The following is a 20,246-nucleotide window of genomic DNA, read 5'->3' as shown; positions in this document are numbered from 1 at the left end:
CATTCTTCTATAGTCGGCAGTTCTTCCTTCTTCCAATATTGCGCTACTAAAAGTCTTGCTGCCGTAATTAAGTTCAACATCAATTTAGTGTCCACAATGATGCCCAATAAAAACAGTTGCGGACAAAACTTTATCTTTTTCTTGAATATCTTTTGCATGTTCCACCAAATTTTAATCCAAAAAGCTTTAACCTTTTTACAGGTCCACCATATATGAAAATAAGTTGCATCTTCACCGCCACACCTCCAATATTTGGGCTGGCAGTTCGGATACATACTTGCTAATTTTTTAGGATCTAAGTGCCACCTATAAAACATTTTATAAAAGTTCTCTCTTAAATTTTGAGCCTGCGTAAATTTTACATTTCTCACCCAAATCTTTTCCCAAGTATCTATTGTAATGACTTCTTGAAAATTCTGAGCCCACTTTATCATACAATCTTTAACAAGTTCTGTCTCTGAATCAATTTCTATCAATGCAAGATATATGTGCTTGACCTTGATCTCTAATTTGCTTTACCAAATTTTCATCAATCATTGAAAAACCAATTTTCTGGTTTTCCCTCCACCTGGCTTGTAATTGCCCATACTGAAACCAAGTTTGTACAATCTTTCCTTCTCTTAAGATATTATATGGCTTTAATTGCCATACATTCCTTTCCAAACTTAAAATTTCCTTATATGTAGTCACATCATGTTTAAACCCAACATTTATATTCTATTGCGTGTTTCGGTATTGTCCATATAGGTATCTTATAATTTAACTTGTGTCTATACTTTTTCCAAACTCGCAACAGAGCATACCTTAAAATATGTACCTTGAACACATTATCCACCTTCTTATCATACAATAAGTATGCATGCCATCCAAATAACAAATCATGGCCTTCAAGATTTAGTAATCTCGCTTGTGTTAGATTAAACCAATCACTTATCGCTGACAAAGCAGCAGCTTCATAATATAATTTAAAATTAGGCATTTTAAGACCACCTCTCTCACGCGTATCCTGCATGATCTTAAATTTAACTCGTGGCCTTTTCCCTGCCCAAACAAATTTATTAATACCTTTTTGCCATTCCTCCAAGTTTGAATCCTTTTTAAGTATAGGTATCATTTGAAATAAAAATAAAATTTTTGGCAAAACATTCATTTTCACAGCTGCAATTCTTCCCAATAAAGATAATTGTAATTTTTTCCAACTATCTAATTCTTTTTGAACTTTTCCCCATCACTTTTCATAATTATTTTTATATAACTTTACATTTGAGGGTGACAAATATATCCCCAAATATTTAACCCTTTTAACTATTTCAAATCCCGTTAGCTCTTCTAAGACAGCCTTTTGTGATACTGTCATATTGTGATACTGGCCTGATGGGACGGGTTGGGATTTTTATTAATAACTTCAATTTTAAATTTGTATCATTTATGGGCATTGTTTAATCATGTTTTAATAATTTTAATTTTAATTTTTGTATTTAACTTTTATGTATTGCCCTGTTCACCGCCCTGAGTCTCTTGAGAGAAGGGCGGTATATAAATTAAATTAATAAATAAATAAATAAATAAATAAATATTCTTAGACAACATTTTAGTTTTTTGTGTATTAACCTTAAATCCAGAAACTTTCCCATATTGCTTTATAATCTCCATCAATTCTACAACTGAATAATCAGGCTGAGTCAGTGTAACAACCAGATCGTCTGCAAACACCCTCAATCTATAATCCTGGTCTCTCATTTGAATTCCCTTAATTTTATCCGAACCCCATATTTTAATCAATAATATCTCCAATGTTAAAACAAATAATAAGGGTGACAACGGGCACCCCTGCCTTGTACCCTTTTCAATGTTGCATACTTCAGTCAAACTATTATTAACTATTATGCGGGCTGTTTGCTTTTGATATAATGCCCTGATTGGTTGTAAAAATTTATCCCCAAATTTCATTTTATCTAATACTTTCAACAAAAATTGCCAATCCAAATGGTCAAAGGCTTTTTCAGCATCCAAGAAGATCAACGCTGCAGGGATCTGATTGTTTCTTTCCAAAAATTCCAACAAATCTACTATATGCCTCACATTGTTCTTCATTTGTCTACCACTTATAAACCCAGTTTGATCACCATGAATTACTTGTTGCAGTACCCTCATTAGTCTGTTAGCTAGAACTTTAGCAAATATCTTGTAGTCCATGTTCAAAAGTGATATTGGCCTATAATTTTTTGCTTGGGTGAGATCCTGGTCTTCCTTCGGAATCAAAGAGATAAAAGCAGTTTTCCAAGACGGAGGTACCCCTCCTCCCATTTGAATTGTCTGAAACAATTCCCTTAATGGCTTCACCATCTCTAACTGTAAATTTTTGTAATACACAGCAGTCAATCCATCTGTACCTGGCGCTTTGCCCACTTTCAATTGTTTAATTGCTGAAAAAATTTCTTCCTCAGTTATCAATTGGTTCATCTCTTCCTTTTGATCTTGCGTAAGAACAGGAATATTAACTTTCATCAAATATTCATCAATATCTGCCTCACTAATCTTGTCTCTAGCGTACAACTTAGAGTAAAAATCAACAAAGGTCTTTTTGATAAGACTCTGCTGGTACACTACCTTACCCTTATATTCTATTCTATCTATATTGGAAGCCCTTTGCTTCTTCCTTAACAAATAAGCTAGCCATCAACCTGGTTTATTGGCATTGCAAAAAGTATTATGTCTAACATACCATAAGTTAGTTGCCACTTGATCAGCCATCAACTTATCAAACTGTCCCCTTAATAAATTAATTACCTCTTTAATCTTCCCATCCAATGGATTCAAAGTTAAAGCCTTTTCTTTTTCCCTAATTTCATTCTCTAATTCTTTCCTCCTAAATTGCAAGTTACTTCTATATTTATTGTTCAAATATATTAATACACCTATCATATAGGCTTTACTAGCATCCCAGACCACTTCAATAGAAGTGCCTTTATGCATATTAATTTTTAAAAAATCCTTCATCTGTTTTTTACACTCTTCCACATTTTCCTGATTTCTAAACAAATTTTCATTTAAATGCCAGGAGCACCTATCCCTATTATCTTTTTCTATCTCTAACCATACTGGACTATGATCAGACATAGTTCTTGGACAAATCTTAATCTTCTTAATCCTAGAAAAGAAATCATTAGTAATTAATATGAAGTCAATCCTGGAAAAAGATTGATGTCTATCAGAGAAAAAAGTATAGTCCTTTTCTTGCAAATTTCTTTCTCTCCAGATATCTCGCAATTCCAAATCGTCCTTCATCTCAAAAAAAGATTTAGGCAGTTTAGCATAACTTGGAGTACTTTTAAAAAAAACCCTGTGTCCATTTGTACATCCAAAACGCCATTCCAGTCCCCCATAAAAATACATGATTTATAATCCCACTGAGTAATCTTGCTGTGTAATAAACTATAAAAGTCTGCTTGTTGTTGGTTAGGAGCATATAATCCAACCAGAAGCGTTTTCTTGCCTTCTATTAACAGTTCAATTATAACATATCTTCCTTGTTTATCTGCTTCAATTAACTCCGCTGTCAAAGTATTCTTAACATAAACCACCACTCTATTTTTCTTATCCATTGCGGAAGCAATAAATTGTGTACTCAGTCTTGAGTTTAACAAATACTTTTGATCCGTGACTCTAATATGTGTTTCTTATAAACAAATAACATCATTCTTAAATTGTTTTAAATATTGGGAAACTTTCTTTCTCTTCTGTGGAGAATTTAAGCCATTAACATTCCAGGTTAGAAACTTTGTCGCCATCTTTCGCGACCTGAAGCTTTTGGAGTGCTTCTTCCAAAATCACCTGCACTCTCTTAGGTCACGCTCCTCCCACAGCTTCACTATAAGTAAGTTTTCGAGGTGCCATCATGACTTTCTGCTGTTCTTGTTCTTGCTCTCGTCTCATTTGTCTAGAAGCAGCACATGTCATCCTCTGGTCTTTAACCTCCTCCGATGATACTGAAATTTGATCCACTCCTGTAGCTTTCTCTTTCATCTGCGTTGTTCCTTCAGCACCTTGTAAATTCTCACTGCGTGATTGAGACTCTCCCTCACCATTCTTGTTTGTAGTTTCCAGAAGTGGTATGGGGACTGCTTTTAAAACATTGGTATAAAAATCACGTGCCTGCAACACTGTAAGAAGACGATGTCTCGTACCTTCATGCATCACCACCATACCCACTGGTATCTCCCATCTGAACTTAATATCACGTCTTCTTAATTCTTGTGCCAAAAAAGCAAATTCCTTCCTTCTCCTTAAGATTCTTGGAGGGATCTCTTTTAAAATCAAAACTTCTTGTTCAGCAATTGCAAATTTATTATTGTAAAAGGCTTGAATAACCTCATTTCTAATTGCTCTCTTTGTAAAATAAACCACCACATCTCTGGGTAATTTCCTTTGTCTGGCAATCCACGAATTAACATGAAATATTTTGTCTATATCCTCCATATAAGCCTCCATTTAAGCCTCTAATTCTCACAGCGAACTCCATCTCTCGGTACTGTACCAAGGTCAAATCGTCATCAATTTTATCCACCACATTCTCAGTCTCTGTCATTTTTGCATCTAATCTAATATTATTTTGGCTGAGATCTTCCACTCTCTCGTCCAGGCGCTCTATGCATACAGCCATGCCTTGAAATGCAAGTAAAATGTCTGCCCTCATTTCAGTAAACCTCTCATCCATAAGATCAACTAGTTGTTGAGATTGCTTTTTCAAAGCCTCTTGCAAAACATCCTGCAAGTCTTTAACTGTAAAAGTTGGTACAGGTGCAGGTGCAGGTGCAGAGGGGGGGCATTAAAGCTTGTAACAAAGATTGCTGCACCGGAGAAGCCCCCGCACCTCTAGGAACTTTTGAAGATTTGGCAGCCATTTTCACCCACTATTGCCTGCTACGCACTTTCACTTTCATCAAACTCCACAAAATCCACCGAGTTAAAGATCATAAATTCACTTTCACCTGATTCTCCTGTATCGCTGTGCCTGCATCCAAGTTCTCTAAAGTTCTCTCTTGCTGGCAGGGATGGTTGCTGATGCCCTGCTCTGCTCCAAAAGCCCGGAGCAGAGGCGCCCCGCAGTCCGGAGCAAACTCAGGCTTCGGGGGGGCTCAATCCTTCAGCCGCCAGAATTTTAGCTCTGGCGGCCCCAGAGAACTCTACCCCTACCTGGGCACTCACCCCCTCCTCTTCTCCCGAGGAGCGGGCTTCCGAGCCGTCAAAACAGCTGATCGGCGCTGTTTTCGGCGGCTCTACGGAGATGACAGGGCTGACAGCCAGAATGGCTGCCTGCGGCGAAGCCTTGCCACCCGGAAGTGAGTGATACTAGATTTTTAATGTATAAATTTTTAATTTATAAAATAGCCTTTTGGCACAATTCTGTCATTATATTAAATGATACTTAATGGGATTGAATCTATAAAATATTTTATAAATAAAGAATTATGAGTGCATACATACCTTAACATTATCAGATTTCATCTCTGTTTCTGTATACAATCCTTTCATGAAACCAGTTGATCTAATTACCTTTAAAACAATAACATTAAAATTATGGTACTAGCTCTCAAATGCATATACTTTTTGTACAATTTAACAATATAAAATGCAAATACAACTGTATAACACTTAAAAGCATTTGAATCTTGAAACAATGATATAATTGTGCTGATTTTTGCAGGCAACTTTGATTATGATATTCTGTTTTCTGAAATAATTCTGATTATATTTCAGTACGTGCTACACATTGCAACTTTATATAATGGGATCTTTCTAAAGTATAAAAAATAACTTGCACAGGTTCAAATAATTGCAGAGATAAACACATTAATCCACAATAAATACTACTTTCTCTAGCATTCTCATACTACATCTAGGATGTAATTTCCACCCATAGTTTAATAAAGTTCTTCTTATAATACTGAAACCAGGTGTTCTCCAGGAGTATATGTGGGACAATAAGATGATGGGCAATGTAAGTTTCCATAGAATTGGGAAGATTTATAAATTTTATTTTTAGTATATAAAATCTCTAAAACCATGGCTAATGTTGGAATACTAACTGGTTAGGAGACAGTTCTCTTCAATATATTCAACTTGCCTTAAAAATGGATGAATTCAGAATACATTAGAGTCATGATGGGTAAATAAAACACAGGTAGTCTTCAACTTGCAACCATTGATGTATGACTGTTTTATACACTTACAGCCATTGCAGGATCCCCACAGCCATGTCATCAAAATTTGCTAGCAACTGGCATGTATTTATGATGGTTGCAGTCATGTGATCACCTTTTACAACCTTCTGATGAACAGTCAATGGAGAAGCCAGATTCATTAACAACCATGTTATTAATAACTGCAGTGATTCATTTAACAACTGTGGCAGGAAAGGTCCTAAAATGGGGCAAAAGTCATTTAACTGTTTTGCTTAGCAATGGGAATTTTGGGCTCAATTATGGTTGTAAGATGAGGACTACCTGTAGCCAAAACTAGAGCAGGGGACTTCCGGTTTGCCGACGCGGCCGTTATGGACACTTGGGGGACAGCTCTCGTCTTCCACGTCCAGTTTCACATCACTGGGCCGAAGAGTCCCCCTGGAGAGGCGACCAGCAAGAAGGAGCTTTTGCAGAAACACGTTAGTGCCTGCATTCCCTTCAAACCAGAGGACAAAAGACCTGCCATAGCAACATGGCCAGTCACTAGGCTGCAGACAGCCTAAGTCACACTTACCACCAGGCAACATTAAAGCAGCGTGGAAGAGATGGGGTAAGATCAACCTCTCTTATACTCCAATCCTCTTCTTTCCACCTAAATAAGCTGCTAAGCACTTTCCACCCTGTGGAGAGGGAGGGGGGATCCTAACTCTCCCTTCAGAAACAGCAGCGTTTGAACTTCCAGGGGTGATTTAGAAATGTTGAAAAAACGAATTAGACCTCAACTCTTTTAAAACAAAACTTGTGGACTACAAGCTTTTGACTATTTCTTACTTCCTATTCTTATTTGAAAATTTGGCTCTGGTCTTCTAAAACAGAAGAAAACAGTTGAAAAGAATTTTCTAAGCACTTGGGGGACACCTTGTGGCTAAGCCTGAAATTGCAATCTGACACCCTAAAAAAAGAGAGACTTGCCTGCCACTTTAGAAAACAAGATAAGACTAACCTTGAACACCAGATGTGAGAGTCCACCATGGAAGAAATACAAAAACAAATCTATACTACGATGAAAATAACCTGCCAAACATATCAGTTCCTTTCTACAGCCAGTGATGAAATAGCTTTTGGAAAAAAACTAGAAAGTGTTTTGGTAAGCAAACTCAAGTTGTGACTACAACTAATAATTTATCGGGACAGAACATAACAGAAGAAATTGAACAACCAAATACCCTGACAAAAGAGTTAACTACTCAACAAGCACAGATGAGAGAAAACTTGGAGAAAAACCTGACAAAATGGATGGAGGAAAAAATTTGTTACATAAAGCAGAAGGAATTTGAAGATCAGAATGAGAAACAGAAGAAAAAATAGATAGTCCAGGACAATTACGCCAAGAGGAGAAAATAATGAAAAGATTTGGTATCTCTATCAGACCCCTCAACCTTCAAAAATGGAGATTGGACGGTCACTTCAATACAACAACACAAGAACTCTTTGATGACCCTGAAGCAAAGAAACGGAAAATGACATGGCAAAGGAAAAAAAAAGCCAGAATAAGAATGAAGAAGACTGGACATATTTAAGAGGCCTGAAACAGAAAATATCTAGACAGGATCGTACTTGGATTATGAGATTGTTTTGATGTGTAGATAAAAATACTGCCTAATAAAAAAAACTTAGATGTGTAAATATTAAGAGTTAAGAAATATTGAGCCATTTATATGAAATTGACTAAGACATATATAAGTTAAGACTGATATAATGTACCGTATTTTCCGGCGTATAAGATGACTGGGCGTATAAGACGACCCCCTACTTTTCCTGTTAAATTACCGTATTTTTCGGACCATAAGACGTACCTGACCATAAGACGCACCCAGTTTTTAGAGCAGGAAAACAAGAAAAAAAATATTCTGAACCAAATAGTACCGGTATACTAAAACAGGGCTTTTCAACCTTTTCATCCATTGTACCATTTTTAGGACAAGGTAATGTCCGAGTACCACCAGTCGCCCAGCAAGGTGTCAAAAACTTGACACACACCCCCAAAAAAGGAAAAAAATGATAAAGTACAGGTAGTCCTCGGCTTACAATGATTCACTTAGTGACCGTTCAAAGTTATGACAGCACTGAAAAAAGTAACATGACCATTTTTCACACTTATGACCATTGCAGCATCCCCAGAGTCATGTGATTTACATTCGGATGCTTGGCAATCGATTCATATTTATGATGGTCACATTGTTCCAGGGTCATGTGATCGCCTTTTGCAACCTTCTGACAAGCAAAGTTAGTGGGGAAACCAGATTCACTTAACAATCATGTTACTAATTTAATTTTTTCTCTCCTTCTCTTTCTCTCCCTCTCTCTCCTTCTCTTTCTCTCCCTCTCCCCCTCCCTCTTTCTCTCCCTCTCCCCCTCCCTCTTTCTCTCCTCTCTCTCCTTCTCTCCCTCTCTCCCTATTTTTCTCTTTCCCTCTTTCTCCCTTTCTCTCTCCCTATTTCCCTCACTTTCTTTCTCCTTGTCTCTCTCTCCCTTTCTCTCCCTATTTTTCTTTCCATTTCTCCCTTTCTCTCTCCCTCTATTTCCCTCCCTTTCTCCTTCTCTCTCTCCCTTTCTCTCCCTTTTTCTTTCCCTCTATTTCTCTTTCTCTCCCTCCCTCTATTTCCCTCCCTCTTTTTCTTCTTCTCTCTCTCCCTTTCTTTCTCTCCCTCTCCCTTTCCCTCTCCCTCTTTCTCTCTCTCCCTCTATTTCTCTCCCTTTCTCTCTCTCTCTCCTTCCCTATTTCTTTCTCCTTCTCTCCCCCTCTCTCTATTTCTCTCTCTCCCTCCCTCTCTCATTGTCCCTTGCTTCTTTCCTTCCTTCCTTTCTTCCTTCCCTCCCTCTTTGTCCTTCCCTCTCCACATTAGAGCAGTACCTGCGGAGGCGGCCCTGCGGCCCGGCTTTCTCTTGCAGAAAGCAAGCTGAAACGGAGCAAGGGACATTGCCAGGAACGCGAATCGGCCGATCTCATGCTCCTGCAATCTCCCTCACTCGGTTTCAGCTTCCCTTGCTACAAGAGAAAGAAGGCTGAAACGAGGGAGATTGCAGCAGCGCGAGATCAGCCGATTCGCATTCCTGGCAATCTCCCTCACTCCGTTTCAGCCTGCTTTCTCTTGTAGCAAGGGAAGCTGAAACCGAGCGAGAGAGATTGCAGGAGCGTGAGATCAGCATTTCTCAGCACGTGCCGATTCGTGTTCCTGGCAATCTCGCTTGCTTTCCACTTGCAGAGGTTGGGGCTGGGCATACGGATCAGCTTCGAACCATAAGACGCACCCTCGTTTTCCCCCCTACTTTTTTTGGGAAAAAGTGCGTCTTGTGGTCCGAAAAATACGGGTATAGGGTTTGGGCTATACTCGCCATATAAGACTACCCGTATTTTCCGCCGTATAAGACTGGGCGTATAAGACGACCCCCGACTTTTGAGAAGATTTTCATGGGTTAAAAAGTCATCTTATACGCCAGAAAATACGGTAATATACTTGGATATAGTGATAAGAATAAAATTTTAAGTTTAAGCACGAGAGCGCAGATATAAAGCAGAAGAGAAAGGATGTATTAAATGTTGAAATGGGAGAAATTATGGCTATTGAATTTACAGTATGTGGAAATTATAATAAAAATAAAAATATTATACTGTATTATTAACCTGTTGACATGGAAATGAGAATGTGTATTTAGATTATTAGGTATTGGAGAGAACTGTGATAAAGGGAAGTGGGCTCACCTAGAAATATGAAAATGAAAAAATTCAATCATTTAACTTTAATAATGCAAAATTAAAGCTGGGAAAATGTATAAGGTGATTGATGTTTTAAAGATGGAATGTTAAAAAAAATAAAATACATAAAAGTATTGAGAAATGTATGAAAACCACTAAATAACTGATAGATAAAATAAGAAATATGTTAATTTAGATAAAAGATAATATGTATTAAAGGGAAAAAAGAGAGGAAATATTGGCTACAACAAATCGGATATTTGTAATAACATGTACTTGTATGAAATGGAACTATTGTAACCCAGACACATTGCTTTTCAAAGATACAAGTGTAATATTGGAAAATCAATAAAAAATTTAAAAAAGTAGAGCAGGGATCACCCATTGGTTATAGTAATATTGAAGATCATTTGTTATGCTTGTGTTGTCTCATACTACACAGATCTACTAGGTTCTGGGAAAAAAATTAAAATTGCCAGCAGATGGGAAAACCAGTCAACAGGAATTTCAATCTATGTAAGCATAGATTGAAGCTAGTGGAAGATTCCCACTAGCAACTTTCTCCCATTTCAAGGGGAAATGTTCCCCAAATCTACTTCAGAACATAGAATACCGAATCATAGGGCTAGAAAGGACTTCACAGGTCTTCCAGTCCAACTCCCTGCTGAATTATTGCAAGTTTCAACAGGAACTAAAATAAACTGTCCCTATGGCACAATTCTATTGAGGCAATGTGTAAGGACCTGCCTCAGTTAAACCTCCCAAGAAAGCAGAACTTTTGAAATGTGCATTGTTTCAACAGGAACTTTTATTGGAAGGTATTGATAGCAGGATAGTAAGGCAGGTTCTGAGGATTTCCCACATGAAATATTACATCAAAGGAACCCTTTCAAACCCCACCCCAACTGTCCATCTGACTGGTTTGAATTGAGCCAATCCATAGGTGCTATGTTATTGTGGGAAAGAGCTGGTAAGGTGCCATTCTCAAGACTGTCAGGTTTCTCCGCAGCTTCTTCCCATCCGCCTGGAGATAAGGCAGATGGCCAGAGGCACATTCCTTTCACACCCTAAGAAAGATACTTCAAAGATAAAACAAAGAAAGTATACAGCAGAACATCGTTATAACACCCTCCCCCCAATAGAATGGCAGAGCCCCAAAATGAGAGCACAGGAAAGAAATACTAAATACATTGGGGTTCTGACATGCCACACACACCCCTTTAAAAAGAGAACGATCCACCTGGACAAGAGAAAATAATAACAGGGAGAGAAAATGAAACATAGTGGTTAGTCAGGCTTATCTGGGTAACAAGCATGAAAACATTTGAGCAGTCTAGGGTTCCTCACATGCATTTGTGTACCCACTCATTCTGGAAGGCCAGGAGGTCCTTCCATGCCACTAAGTATTGGGTAGACGCATGGTGCTTTCTGGAGTCTAAGATTTCTTTGATTTCAAAATGTTCTTCCTCTTCCACTATAATTGGTTGTACTGAGGGGGCTATTGCTGGCCTTAAGGCTGAGCTCATTTCAGGTTTTAGCAAATTAGAGCAAAATGTTTTAGGAAGTTCGAGCTCTATTGTGACTGGGTTGATGATGCGTTTAATAGGGAAGGGTCCCACAAATTTTGGGCCTCTTTGAGGGTTGCAGGGAGTGAAGAAACTTAGGGGAGAAGTATACCCTGTCCCCCACCCTAAGAGGCTTGGGCTCCATCCTTTTTGTCTGCCTGCACTTAGTTTCTTTAGCTTCATCTAAGCCTTTTCTGACGACTGGCCACATATTTTGCAACTGTATAATCCATTCCTTAAGGGAAGGGATGGTAGGTTCATTGGTAGGCAATTCAGGCATGAGGTTGAAGCTCTGACCTGTAGCCACTTGGAAAGGTGTGTAACCAGTACTGGAATGCACTGCATTATTATAGGCTATTTCAGCAAATGGTGACAGGTCAGTCCAATTGTCTTGCTGATAGTTTATGAAGCATCTCAAGTATTGTTCTAGCACTGAGTTTGTTCGTTCTGTCCCCCCATTCGTTTGAGGATGATTAGATGACAGACCCTGATCTGTGCCCAGTAGGTCCAAAAAGGCTCTCCAGAAATTGGAGGTGAACTGGACCCCCCTATCTGAGATTATGTGTTGTGGGACCCCATGTAGCTGATAGATGTGTTGCAGAAACATCTTAGCCAAGGCTTTAGAAGTTGGAATTTTTTGGAAAGGGATGAAATGGACTTGTTTGGAGAATAAATCCATCACTACCCAAATGACACTGTTGCCTGCACTTTCTGGTAGCTCTACAATAAAGTTCATAGAAATATCTAGGCCATGCATTTTTCCCTGCCTGTTTAGCTGCTGTGCAAATGGGGTAACCAGCTACATAGCTCTTAATGTCCTTTTTTAAAAGATGACCACCAAAATCATCTCTTTATCAGGGCTACAGGGAGGTTTTTCCCCCCAGGTAAGTACCGTAGGGTGAAATTTAATCGGTGGAAGTGCTGACCCACCAAGCTGGTTTGGGGAAAAGCTTCCTAGGGGTCTTTAATGCTTCAAGGTTTTATGCTCAGTCCATACTTGGAAAGGGATCTTGTTCCCTTCTAGGAAGTACCTCCAAGTGAGGTGGGCCCAGAGCACAGTGTAAGCCTCCTTCTCTCAGACCGTTCACCTTTGCTTGGTTATGGTGAGTTTCTTTGAGGTGTAGGCAGAAGGTTGCAATTGGCTTTCCTGGTTTTCCTGGAGCAATACCACACTGACTGCTCTGTCACTAGCATCAGCCTGGATCTGGGTGTTTTAGCACTGGTTCCGCGGAAAAAAATATTTTAAATTTTTCAAATGCCACCTGACATTCGATAGTCCATTTTAGTCTGTGGGTAGGTTTTAGCTTGTCCTCCCCTTTTGTTTATACTAAGTTAGTAATGGGGAGTGTGATCTGAATGAAGGAGAGGATGAACTGTCAATAGAAGTTAGGGAAGCCCAGAAAACTTTGCAACTGCCTCCAGGTGCGTGGTGGGGCCCAATCCAACACAGCCCATATGTTTCCTGCATCCATTTCCACCCCCTTGTGAGAAATTGGGTAGCCCAAATCAATCTTTTCTTTGTGGAATTCCCATTTTGAAAGTTTGACATACAGTTTGGCTGCATGCAGCTTCTTTAAAACTGCTCTAATTTGACATGCTCAGCTTTTGTTTCAGTGTAGATTAATATGTCATAAAGGTACACCAAAAACCCCTTGTACAAATGCTCACAGAGGACTTCGTTAATTAGCTGAATAAATACCGTGGGTCCTCCCTGTAGCCCAAATTGGAGTACTTTGAACTGGAAGCAACCCAAGGGGCAGTTGAATGTGGTCTTCCACTCATCCCCCTCCTTGATTCTAACCCAGTAATATGCTTCTTGCAGATCTAGCTTGGAGAAAATCTTTCCCTTTGAGAGGTAGGCTAACATGTCCTTCATGAGTGGCAAGGGGTAGACACTGTCCACACACACAGTATTCAAGCATCTACGCAGAGACGAAGAGACCCAACTTTCTTTTCCCAGAATAGCACTGGGGTAGCTTATCTATCTTATCTAAGAATTTGCACAGCTCTCTAACTCTTGGGGGGGGTGTCATCAAGTAGAGCTTGGGTTTTGGCAGCTTAGTTTCAGGGATGATCTCAATAGCATAGTCTTTGGGACAGTGAGGGACCAATTCATTGGATACCTTCTCACTAAAGACCACAGCCAGGCCTGGTACTCCCTGGGTATGCCTTCCAATTCCTGATCGTTGATTCCTGCCACCACCTTAGGCTCACACTTCGCTTTGGTGCTGCGGTGGCTATTGGGCAACTGGGGTTTCCCTTTTGGGAATCTCAGATCTCCTGTTTTCCAGTTCACCCACAGGTTCCATTTTTTTAACCATGGCAGTCCTAGGATTAGGGGCCATTCCATGCCGGGGGTCACTATACAAGTCCAAGTCTCAGTGTGGTTCCCCATGGTTAGTTTTACTGGCATCATGGCCAGGATGCCCCCTGTAATAGACCCATCTAATTGACTGAACAAAATGGGTTTCTTCAGTTTTCTCACAGGGATTCCCAGATTTCCCACTAGGGTTGAGCTTATTAAACATATGGTACAGCTCAAGTTCAGTAAAGCCTTTAGTGCTACCTTCTCTTCCATCCCTGGGATCAGCAGTTCTATGGGCCTGGTAATGTGTGTGATGGTTCCATTTACCAAGGTCTCATCCTTGGAGTTGCTGTTGGACATCTTGGGTTCCTTCTTTGGTGGTGTCAGAGTTCCCCCTCCAATTTTCTCAGAGGATTGGAACTCCACAACTTCGGCACTTTCATGACTGTCTCCCTGGGGTGTTGGGAGGTCATCGTTCAGCCCATCCTTGAAACAACTTACTAAAATGTCTTCTGGCCAGCTGAGATGACAAGCCAGATCTCAGAATTCTTCAGTGTATTCAGCCACAGGGCATCAGCCATGCCTGATAGTTTTAATCCAATCCCTGGCCTTTTGGTCAGCCAAGGGGTCCTTGAACTGCCACCTCAGGGCTGCTATGAATCGATTAAAGTTTTGGAGTTCGGGTGCCTCGGCATTATGCAGGGTGACCATCCACGGGGCCACTGCACCTTCTAGGGCCAGGGTGACAACCCTGACTCAGGCACTCTCACTAGGGATCTCCTGGCCATAATCCTGTATGTAACCCAGGATGTGGCCAAGAAGAAACCCAGTTGCTGAGGGTCCCCATCTTATTTCATGCCAAGGGGGAGGTCTTACATTCAGCCCTCCTCCTTCTGGCTGTGCATACATCACTAGTGGCTGATGTAGCTCGAGCTGGAGTCATCACTATGGTTGCGGTTCCCCCAGTATCTGTTGGCAGAGGTGCCTGGGTTGGAGGGTTTGCTCTCCCCTCTCCTCCGCCAGCCTCTCCTTGTCTCTGTCTCAGCAGTGAACTGTTTCTTCCTCTTTGAGGTTTTTGAAGGCCTCCACCCTCAGACCTATGGCTTCCTTAAGGAAGCGATCAGCTCAGCATCGTAGTGAGGGTGGCCAGGACACCCCCTGCAATACACCCATGTAATTGACTGAAAGAAATGGGCTTCTTCAGTTTCCTCACAGGGATTCCCAGATTTCCAGATAGTGTTGACAGAGATGCCTGGTTTGGAGGGTTTGCTTTCCCCCTTCTAACTTCCTCCACCAGCGTCTCCTCATTTCTGTCTCAGCAGGGATGTTTCTTCCTCTTTGAGGTTTCTGAAGACCTCCACCATCAGACCTATGGCTTCCTTAAGGAAGTGATCAGCTCAGCTCGGCCTTTTGTCCTCCTCTTCACTAAGGTTGAGTGACCACTCCATTTCCTATTTCCAGGCCTGCTTGTGGCTGCCATGGCTGTTGGTCACTTTCCAGGACTTTCCTTCTCAGTCCTCTTTCTTCCTGGTGCTGATCAACCACCTCGGGTTGCATCCTCGTCTCCGGAGCCAGAGGAGTCAGAGTAGCTGTTCCTAGGGCAAGCCTTCAGCGGGGGCTCTGAGCAGCACTCACTCTCTTCCCTCTTGCTGCTGTGGTTAGACATCACATGCACAGTTCCCACGGTAGGGGTTTTCTTCCTTCCAGATTGACCACTTTGCAGATCCTGCCTAATGTAAGAACCTGCCTCAGTTAAACTTTCCAAGAAAGCAGAACTCTTGAAATTTGCATTGTTTCAACAGGAACTTTTATTGGAAGGTACTGATAGCAGGATAGTAAGGCAGGATCTGAGTATTTCCCATGCAAAACATTACATTAAAAGAACCCTTTCAAACCCCACCCCAACTGTCCATCCAGCTGGTTTGAATTGAGTCAATTCATAGGTGCTAAGTTATTATGGGGGAAAAACTGATAAGGTGCTGTTCTCAAGGCTGTCAGGTTTCTCTTCAGCTTCTTCCCATCTGCCTGCAGATAAGGCAGATGGCCAGAGACACATTCCTTTCACACCCCAAGAAAGATACGTCAAAGCACAAAGTAAAGGAAGTATACAGTAGAACATCCTTAGGTCCCCCCTTCCCCAACAGAATAGCAGAACCCAAAAATGAGGGCATAGGAAAGAAATACAAAATACATTGGGGTTCTTACAGAATGCTTCTGTTGTAAAACGTAATACAAACACTTAGACCAATTATATTCCCTGCAATTTTAAGGCTTCATCTCAATTACAGAACAATTACCAGTGGCTATTTTTGAGAAAACCCTTTTATTGCCATTCTAGGGTGGGGTGGCTCTATAGAGCAGCTTTATAAAAAAAAATCCACCCTAGCTGATTTAAATAGAAAAATAAAATTGCTCTTCTAAAATGACTAAATACAAATAAGTACAGGTAGTCCTTGACTTACAATCATTAGTTTAGCCACCATTTGAAGTTACAATGGCACTGAAAAATGTGAGTTACAACCAGTCCTTGCACTTACAATTGTCATAGCATCCACATCGTCATGTGGTCAAAATTTGGTTGCTTGGCAACTGGAAATTCTGGCCCCAATTGTAATCATACATCAGGGACTATCTGTAGGCTCCTTTCATTTGTGAAAAATGTCAACAGGGAAGAGGGTTGCAAAGATGACTGCATAAAATGAATTATGTTGGACTTTTGTAGCCAACAAAGGAAGAAAGTTTGATTCTAACTTGCAAGACTACCAAAGAAAAAGATTAACCTGGGACGATCAGAGACAACTGCTTTCCTCCCTGATTCCTGGGACTTATTTCAGCTTAAATGACACTTTGCATTAAACAAGTACTCATAACTTAATTTCAATCAAATAAGGACATTCATATAATGTTCCAAAGACTTTTCCCATTACATAAAGGGTATATAAATATATATTAATCCATCCTAACATCTTATATTATCAAAAAGTGAGATGACTTACAGAAGATATTCATGATGCTGTAAAATATTAGAAGTGCAACATTCATGTATCAATCATAGTGAATCAGTAGTTTTAATCATAATGTATTAGTTAAGGCACAGTTGGTTGAATTAATCATACCAAGTTATGCTGTATTTAAAAACTATGATGGCTTGGTACCTATAAGAAAAAGTCTAGGCAGAGTAGATCATAATAACTCAAGTTTACGGTATGTGATTGGGTTTCCAACCCAGCCACTAGCCCACCCAGTTCTTCATAGAACAAAACCACATATATTTTGCATTTCATGCTTGCCAAAATGTTAATTTCTCTCCCCTGTGCCTCATTATAACAGAAAATGATACATTTCATACAATAGGACAGTGGTGGCAAACCTTTTAGAGACCGAGTACCCAAACTGCAACCCCAAACCCATTTATGTATTGCCGGGTGTCGGGTAGGCGTGGCCCATTGGGAAGGAGTGGCCCATTGGGTGGGTGTGGCCCACTGGGTGGGTGTGGCAGACTGAGTGGGCATGGCCAGGGTGGGCGTGGCCAGCTCGATGTTGCTCTGGTGGGTGGGGCAATGGGTAGAAGGGCATCTTGCTCAGCAGGTGGGGGGGCATGGGGAGAGACTCCTGTGCCCCGCAGCTCTTCCAAAGCGGGGAGGAGAGTGGGGAGGGGCAGTGCTGGGATCGGGGCTTCTTGTGCCTTCCACTGCCCGCCTGTGCTTTTCTGCTGAAGATGCCGCAGCTCCGCTTGCCTGGCAGGGCGGGGGCACGTTCATGCACAGGGATGCACATAGGGCTGCTGCCTCGCTTTCGTGCCAGGACTGGGTTGGAATGGGCGCAGAGCCTCCTCACGGCTTCTTCCCCTGTGGACATCGGGAGCACCCACCTCACCTACCGCTCATCCCGGGGCAGCTGCCACCGTCATGCGATCTCCATCGCCAGGCTCCCTCGGCCACTCCCCCGCTCCAGGCTGGGGCTAGTCAGATTCCCCCCGTGGGCAGCCCTGCGCTCTTCCCCAGGCAGCCCTCCTCCTTCATCCTTCTGTGGGCGGACCGCACCTTACTGAGCCAGGAGACACCTCTCCCCGCATGCATCGTCAGGCAGAGGAGCCGGGCAGCCACAGTTCACTCCCCTCCGGCCTCCATCTGCTGAAGCCTGAGCTCGGCATGCCTGGCTGGCAACAGGATGGAGAGCGCGGGATGGCAGCAGGTGCTCCTGATACCCTAACCCGGTTCCCTACCTCCGCCTGGTTTGTTTCGTGGCCTCATGGCAGTGGCATTGGGCAGGAGGTAGCAAATGGGACTTGCTGAGGATCAAGCTATGTTTGCTGCCATCACCCTTGGAGCCAGCAATCAGCAGGGCCCCGTCATGGGAGGACTCGGGGGCGCTGAGGTCCAGCCCTTGGAAGCCCACCTTGTTTCCCGAGCTGCCCAGATACATGCCCCCATTGCGCAACTTCTGCAGAGGCAGCCACGTGTTTGTGGGACTATCAGGTAAAAAAAAAGTTTCATGAGACTTTGTAACTTTTTGTGAGAAGTTAGAAAGTCTCATGGATTTTTTTTTTGTCCAACAAACACGTGGCGAAGGCTGAGTAGCAAATAGAGAAACAGAATGCAGCTGAAAGGCAGGTTAGTAAAAAAAAACTCTTGGGTAGGTGAGGGCATCTGGGCGGGGGCAGAACCTTACTCTGCACGGCTTCGGGAGTTGTCTGGCAGGGGGAGGGAAGGAAGAGGCCCCGCCCCACCCCTCGCATGGAGTGCCTTGCTCCCACCACTCCCCCCACCCCTACATGGCACCTTCTTTCCAGCTCCAACAAGTCACTTCCTTTGCCACTGTGTGAGACTAAAAATAAAGTTCAATCAAGCAATTCCAACTCTGTGAAACCTTTTTTTTCCTGCGAGAAGTTGAAATTGATTGAACCTTTGTTTTGCACACGGCAGCAGATACCTAGGACTGGAGTGACGGCACGCGTGGCCACAGAGAGGGCTCTGCGTGCCATAGCTTCACCACCAATATGATACAAAATGATGCATATTGTTCATTCTCACAACATTATAGTTTACCTTTATAGAATTAAATTCTCACATCACCTCTAGTACAGTGCAGAACACAGTTCTCCCTTACTCCTAGTTAGGCCTATATAGCAAAAACAAGCCAAACTTGTTTAACACATCAAAAGATGAACAAAGCATCACTCATATTAATGCTGAGCTTCCTTATCTACAAAGCCAGTTCTATTCTTGAAATTTCAAATCTATTTAAAATATGAGCCAAGTATAGCTAAATTTGCCCCTCTTTGTACATACAATTACTGTTATTAACCACCAAAGACTGCGGCAACTTTTCTTTCTTTTTATGTTCACGTAATGGGCTGCGATCCAATCCAAGGCATGTTTCTCTATCTACAATAGCCATTTGAGCGATTCACTGAAGAACACACAATCCTTGGACCAAACGGGATGGAGAAAATATGCCATCCGACTCTCTAACCCTGTCTGTCTTGGGGAATCTCTTTACACAACCCTTCAAAGATACACGCATCTCTTTTGCGGCTTCCTCCTCGAGTTGCCAGGCAACTGGAAACACGACCGATCGCGTCCTCTCCTCCCCCTCTTTCCCGCCTCTTTCGCTTCGCCTGACCTCCCCAATTACGTCGTGCAGGTAGCGGAAAGGGGGCTTGCTGAGAAGGCGCTCTGTAAGAGGCGGTTTTCGAATCACGCGCCCTAGCAACTCCTGCGTACGCCGAACCACGGAGCCCTGCATGGCAGCCTTCAGTAAGATTCGTCTCCACCAGGCCCAGACAAGCTCCCAGTACTGCGCAGACCACACATGCGCATTCCGCCTCTATCGTTACTACCCAACTTTGCGACCATAGCAACGCGCAAGCAGTCTCCGCCTCCTCCCTTTCTTCCTATTGGGCCGAACGAGCGGAGGCGATGACATAAGCCGCAGAATGTTTGTGCATCAAGGAGCGAAATTAAAATATGATGTAACTGTCGGAGGGGATGGATAGGGAGACGAGCAAAGGAGAAGAACTTGTAAACAAACCGTTGGTGCTTGTAACTTTTCTCCTTTTTTATTTTCCATCTGGAACTTCGCAGAGTTTCAGTTGTGAGAAAATATACTTTAAGTAGATATTAAGAAACGGTTATCAATCAACGCCCATAAGACCTGTCTGGTCTAGTGGTTAAGGTACTGTATTGACCTAGAAATCAGGTGAGTTCTAGTCCTGACTTTGGCATGAAAGCTGGCTGGGTGACTTTGTGTCAATCACTCTGACATAATAAGTAATAAAGGTGGGATAAAAATTTAGTAATAAAACTTATCAACCTGATCTATTTTTATTTCCTCCTTTTTGTTGTGTCTTGCTTTTAATTTATAAGATTGGGAACAGCAACATTCTTATTTTTCTTTGACTGATAACAAGCTGCTATGGGAAAGAATAATAT

At 41.8% G+C, this 20,246-nt stretch overlaps 1 protein-coding gene across 3 annotated transcripts in view; it reads right to left on the bottom strand.

Moving 5' to 3' along the window:
- The window catches only part of TRAF3IP1 (TRAF3 interacting protein 1), a 158,410-nt gene extending 138,717 nt beyond the window's left edge, over positions 1 to 19,693 (bottom strand). The window contains exons 1-2 of one of the 3 annotated variants that reach the window (XM_083350839.1): positions 19,438 to 19,693; positions 5,488 to 5,556 (exon numbers count right to left, since the gene is read on the bottom strand). In XM_083350839.1, the coding sequence (XP_083206965.1) occupies positions 5,488 to 5,556; positions 19,438 to 19,560 (192 nt within the window). In that variant the 5' untranslated portion in view covers positions 19,561 to 19,693. The remainder of the gene's footprint in view (positions 1 to 5,487; positions 5,557 to 19,437) is intronic. The other 2 variants (XM_083350840.1, XM_083350841.1) reach the window with 2 other exon arrangements.
- Positions 19,694 to 20,246: the final 553 nt, after the last annotated feature.

This window comes from Vipera ursinii (genome assembly GCF_947247035.1).
Source record: "Vipera ursinii genome assembly, chromosome: 1".
Taxonomy (NCBI): domain Eukaryota; kingdom Metazoa; phylum Chordata; class Lepidosauria; order Squamata; family Viperidae; genus Vipera; species Vipera ursinii.
The sequence above is the reverse complement of the archived record's forward strand: the minus strand, read 5'-3'. Positions and strand labels throughout refer to the sequence as shown.